General features: G+C 40.6%; 1 protein-coding gene across 1 annotated transcript in view; it reads left to right on the forward strand.

Moving 5' to 3' along the window:
- Positions 1-3,421: 3,421 nt before the first annotated feature.
- Positions 3,422-6,211, forward strand: part of LOC116840380 — a 6,066-nt gene continuing 3,276 nt past the window's right edge. Inside the window, exons 1-4 of the mRNA XM_032807000.1 lie at positions 3,422-4,247; positions 4,427-4,500; positions 4,543-4,742; positions 5,960-6,105. Coding sequence (XP_032662891.1) covers positions 3,422-4,247; positions 4,427-4,500; positions 4,543-4,742; positions 5,960-6,105 — 1,246 coding nt within the window. The remainder of the gene's footprint in view (positions 4,248-4,426; positions 4,501-4,542; positions 4,743-5,959; positions 6,106-6,211) is intronic.

Raw genomic sequence — 6,211 nt, forward strand, 5'->3', positions numbered from 1 at the left:
ATATATATATATATATATATATATATATATAAATGTGTATTTTATTATTATAACAGATTTTTAAATTTTTATCTTATACACAAATATATATTAATATTAACATTAAATAAATGTACTAATTAATGTAAGATTAATATTAATATTAAGATTAATATTAATTAAATAAATATTTATTTCTTACTAATGCAGATTTATTTAATGTCAGACGTGACTCGTCAGAACAACTTAATTTTCAACAGCACAAATTATAAAGCGACAAACATGGTGACTTTAGACGCAAAAACGAGCGGAGAAATCAAAAGCAAAAAAGGTCAAACTTGCTCCGGTCGACTTCTGTTATATGCTCGCGACGCGTGCAGCGATATGTACAGATAAACGTGTGACAACAAAACATAATCGATACCGCATATGACAACAAAACAACAGTATGTGGACAAAAAGAAGCGATCACTCCAACAATTATTTGGTTCAACAACCTTGTCAATTTGAAAGTTACCACAGATATATATAAGCATATTTTATGAGGTATTACATAAACTTTTATTGTTAGATTGTGTGAAGAGAAATTAAAATCTTTCAATGAAAAGTGACGTGAAATCAACGATATATAAGTGGAAACAACATCACACATATGATAGATTAGCGCCAGATTTAAAATAATAATCGTGCGCTCAGTCGAAGATCGTAAATAATTTGCAATTATGAATAGCAATCTTTTAGCAACTAGTATAGTCTCGCAAGTGCTCATTCATGCGTATAATAATGATTTATGGGCTGCAAGACTTTCGCTTTTGCAAGCAGATTAATTTTATCTCCCACATTTGGCCGAATATTCGATTTAATAATACCTCTCGATCTCCATCGCACTCTTTTATCTCTGTAGCGATTGGGCACACTATTTTGATTATCATCTTACGATCATTTTTGCCACGTCGAAGAGAGAATTCGCAAAAGTGAAAGTCACAATCGGGAATGTTGCCTGCGTACGTGCTCGTCGAATGTATAGGATAATTGAAGTCACTACCTTTTATCATCCACGTACCCGCCCACGCGTCACACCTGATCGATCGAGCTAATATGTTACACGGTGAAACGCATTTCCGAGTTACGCAATAACTGCTATCGGAAATCGATTTTCTCGCATGCTTAAACGCGAAATTAATTTTATTTTACCGTGCCCGATCGTGACGAGCCGCGCGGCTTGTTCCAGGAATCTCGTGGATTCAAATATTTTTCCCTGCTCATTGAAGTAAGATCCCCTGCAAGGCGTATCGAGAATTTCAAATAAGGTTATGACATCGAACGTTTGCGTGAAACCGTCCGAACGAACAATCGAGCGAGCAGGTTTATTTGTGGATTCTTTTCACAATACACTCTGTGTCGGAATCGACCGGTACACTGGAGCATATTGCAAACGAAGTAAACACAGTGGCAAACAATCCGCAAGTTTTGATAAATGCGTCCGCCATTTCATGCGTAATTGTGCACGGATTTTTCAGTTCGAAACTGCGATAAAACATCCCACAACGCCATCGTCGGTGAAAAACTACTTGAGGCAAATTGAATCAACTTTGCATTAGTTTACCGTGTACTCCAGCAGCTAAGAACTTCAGGTAGTAGCTGCGTTATTGAGAGAAGCGACGGAAAGTACGATATGCTGCGATCAAATGCTCCGAGGTACATGGAAAAATTATTCTATTGCTAAGAAAAGCGATTATTCAATTTACTGTTCTTCTTTCAAGTAATGGTTATTTTCAACAAGGAATATTTCCTTGATAATAGTTTCAAAATATATCAAAATGTATAAACCAAGAAAAACTAATTATTATATACTCCAAAGAACAATTTACTCTTTACAAAAATATCATAAAATTTTATCGAAAGAAAATATGGTTCTACTCTATGCAATAAAAACCAAAGTTCTGTTTTAATTTAATATTCTTAATTAAAATTCTAAATTTATACGGGGAAAATGTTGCAGCAAAAATTATGTTAAAATCATATTTCTCGTAAAAAGAAAATTATTTTATACAAAAGAGATATTTCTTTTATACAAAAGAGATATTTTTTTTATACAAAAATACTTTTATACAAAAGAGATATTTCTTTTTTTGCTAGAAATTATATTTTAATTAGAAATTATATTTCTTGTAAAAAATATCATCTTGGGAAAAAACGCTCTAATCCAATAAGTCATACAATAAAATTCATCTACTTAACAGCCATAGGCAACGGACCGCGAATAACATAGATATTTATACCGTCTCGTATGGCCGCGGATTTAATAATTATGCGATTAATAACTTCGCGAATTGCTATGTCCCGAATAGGTCTTACGAGAACGCCGTGTGTTACACCATGCGGAATTGTTTCGCAGTCTCTATAAATAATACAGGCCGCGACAACTATCTCTTTATTTATTTATATTTATCGCGACGTTCGCTAACCCGCAGGGAGATAACGTTCCCCGCGCACGACGTTCCTCACATTGCATAAAATTCTAATAATATCGTAGTGCCGCTGGCGCATATCCAGAACAGGACTCTCTTAAATCTCGTAAGTAATTTTATTCGCGAATGGGGAGGAAGAACGTGCGAAACGCGACCTCGTTTAAAAATCTGCGAATTCCGCGGCGACGCTATCAGTGACGAAGCTTGGCCTGGCACAGTATAAAGTGAATTGTCGACGCAATATATACTGCACACCGACGAAACGCATGAAGGCTTAATGTTCGTGCAATTTCTTTCAAGTGAAGTTATGTCGCGACAGAGCGAGACGTCTTAATCTACTATTCAACGAGTGGACCTCGCTACGCGTCTCGCAGATAACACTGGACTGCAAAATTAAGGGCCCAACGAGTGGCATGGGAATTTTCTACGGCCTCTAATAAATCTTGGTGTGCCGAATTCAAATCCGGCTACGAAAAGTGTCCATCACTAGTAAATTTTGATAAGATTGAGATCAAGTTCCCAGAAAACAGGCCATTTTTACGATTTCCAGCTGCTCTACTGGAAATGAATATAGTTAGCACATTTCCACTGGGCCTAAAATAGATCCTTTAATTAGTAATTTTACTGGAAAAAAATAAAATTAAAGTTTGCGCACTTTATTCAGTTCTTTTGAATATCTAACTACAGCAATAGCGCTAACAACAAAGTTTTGCACTTTTTAAACCTGAAAGATCGTAAAAAAGCCAGTTTTTGTCCCATCTAATCCCAATTTTCGCAAAATTTAAGGGTGATAAATACATTTTGCGGTCGGATTTAAATTCAGCATAGCAAAAAAATCTATCAGAAACTATAGAAAATTACTATGCTACTCATCAGACCACGGATCTTGCAGGCCACTGTAATTGCGCTCGTTAAGCCGCACTTATCTGCGATAGACGACTTTGCTCGCTATTTTCCTATCTCCTAGCAGGATGTTCGGATCGAAGGCGATTCGGGTGAGGTCAGAAGAGCGGAAGGCCCGACCAGGCGTAGAAACGGATCACCGTGGTGAGATCGCCCACGGAGATCTACCGGAGGCGAATGACGATCGTTCGCTTCGGCGCGGAAAAACAGTGGCGTCGGCAGGTGAAGCACGTAGCGGCGCAGGTAGAAGAACCGCGGACGCGGTGGCGGAAAGAATACGCGAGAAACGTGACAATAATCTGTATCGGCGCGAACTAGACGGGCTCGGAGATAAGGGCCAGCAAGATCGCCGCTCGGCTCAACGTGACGTGGAAGAAGAAGCGGACGGATCGCGCTCCGTGGCTGGAAAAAGAAGCCGGGATGTGGAAGATACGGCGGATGCCGGGGTGAAAGAAAACGGCACCAAGTGGGATCGCAGAGGGGATCCTTATCGACAGCGACGCGCGGAAGAACGCGGGACGCGATTGCTGGATAACGGCGTGAGGCGGATCGGCCGATTCGACCGAGTCGTGAAGAAGAACGTCGCAAAGATATCGACGAGGGAGCCGGCCAAACGGCGCGAGATGCCACGGGATGGGAACGGCAGACGCGATCGACACGAGGAGGCAGATCTCCCGACTGCTCGTGGAGATAGGAAGGAAGTCGAAGAAGATAAAGACCGGCTGGAAGAAACGATTCCGAGCAAGAGGAAGAAAGCGACGGCCTCGCTCGATGAAGAGAGCAAACTTTTCGAGAATGGTGGAAAGCGCGAAGACACGACCGCCGACGCAGGGCGCAATCCTCATTGGATGGAAAAACGGAGAGGAGAGATAGGAAAAAATAGTGATCTGTTCGGTACGTGAGCTTTTCTGAAATAAAAACAGTGTTCTATGAGAGAAGAGAAAAGGAGAGAGAAAGGGAGAGAGAGAGAGAAAGAGAGAGAGAGAGAGAGAGAGAGAGAGAGAGAGAGAGAGAGAGAGGCTAGCGTGGCATTTTGTAGCTTAATGGAAAACTAAAGTTAGCGTGCTTCAAAGGCAAATCCGTTGATAGGATACGAGTAGAAAATGGCTCGTTAAGGTTAACAGAAATCGTTCTCGATACTGGCTTGGTGTTGTACCCGTAGAAATCGTGTTATCGCTGCGTATAGTAGAACGATACGACGCGATCGATTCCCGTTAGCAGATTTTTAGCCACGGGAAATTCCTGTTTCGCAGACTCTTCAAACTCGATCAAATACCAATTATCGAACGCGCTCTTCGTGGAGCTCAGTTGGACCCTATTGCCGATTACCAAAATCATGAGGAAGACCGTGCGGTACGAAGCCCGACCGGCAAAGCCGTACCTAGACTGGTACGTGATTTCCATAAATATCAGTAAAAGAACACTGCAAATGTGAAGCGAGTAGCCCATTTCACAATGTGGCTTGTTCCTACATTCGCGAAATAACTGCACGCGAAATATGCTCTTTTCAGGCGATGCCATGCTTACAAATTTTATTAATAAAATATTCACATTTTTCTGCAGAATGTACATCGTTGCATAAAATTCTCCATCATGAATGAATAAATTTAAGTAAAGTACTGTTAGTCAGGTTCCAGTTTCCTGTAAATGTATTGTTCCGAGTAACAAAAGCAATTGTTATTCATAAGATTATTGAAATGGAGCATGTAGACGAATGAGATAAAATTGGCCGCGGTTTAAAGACCAGCAAGGGTACGGAAACCTCTCGCGGGGAGACCCGGAACTACTAACCAGGATACATATTTTATACTTTCTTCCTCTGAATTGCTAGCCAATTTGGCCCGACACCAGGGCAAGATAGTCGCGTTGCGGCATGTTCGTATTTCGCTTATTATAAAAGAAAATATACAGTTTACAAGATCGTTGTAGACATCAAGACATAAAGGAAGCTTTTCTTTATCACGTTTGTATAATCAATCACAACAGTTAATGTTGCCTGAGTTATAATTTCCAAGTTCTGCAAAGTGTGTCATCTGGCCACGGTTTCCCCTACAATGAAACCTCAACAGGGCGAATAAAAAACAATCTAATCTATACAGTTACGATAAATGGAGAAGCTTATGGTGGGACGTCGTTATTGCGCTTGAGAGAGCATTAAGTTGAGGGGCTGATATCGCGGAGATATCGCCCGCGTGAGATTATACGCAATATGATATTTTAATGCGGATTTAACTCTGATAAAACAGATCAACTCTTATAATACCGACGACGATTACCTAACGTAATCGCATCAAATAAATTATCAGGTCGCGTGCAGAGAGCTAAGTGGACGGCTCCGAGAGAGCAGTTATTTCGAGGTAAGCGGGCCGAAAAGTGGTTAAATTACGTCACAGCCGACTTCCTACGAACTTCATGATTAGTTACTAACGAGTAAACAATTAGGTCGGGGAACAAAGTTAATGAGACGGCGCCGCAAACAAGCGTTTTAATCTGCCATGACGGGAGGACCACGTGATATTACGGCGCCCCTCCCTTTCCCGTCACGGTAGATTTATTATTTATCAATTAATCAGTGCAACACAACGTCCTGTTTGTACGTCGCACAGGTTCAAAACGCGCAGGGACAAGGGCACGGAGTATTACGACGACGCGCGAACGCCGTTCTTGAAGTTCCATCCCGACGGCTCCGGCGAATTATTTTATCCCAATGGTGTGTTGGCCGTTAGAGTCCGCAGACCAGAAAATCGAGATTGTAATTAAGTCACATTTGCATATAACGCGATTTATGCGGAACTTACCGTCGACGTGACGAATATATATATATATATATATATATATATATATATATATATATATAT

The sequence above is a fragment of the Odontomachus brunneus genome, unplaced genomic scaffold, assembly GCF_010583005.1.
Source record: "Odontomachus brunneus isolate Ranch 3 - 2012 unplaced genomic scaffold, Obru_v1 Obru_scaffold_009, whole genome shotgun sequence".
NCBI lineage: Eukaryota > Metazoa > Arthropoda > Insecta > Hymenoptera > Formicidae > Odontomachus > Odontomachus brunneus.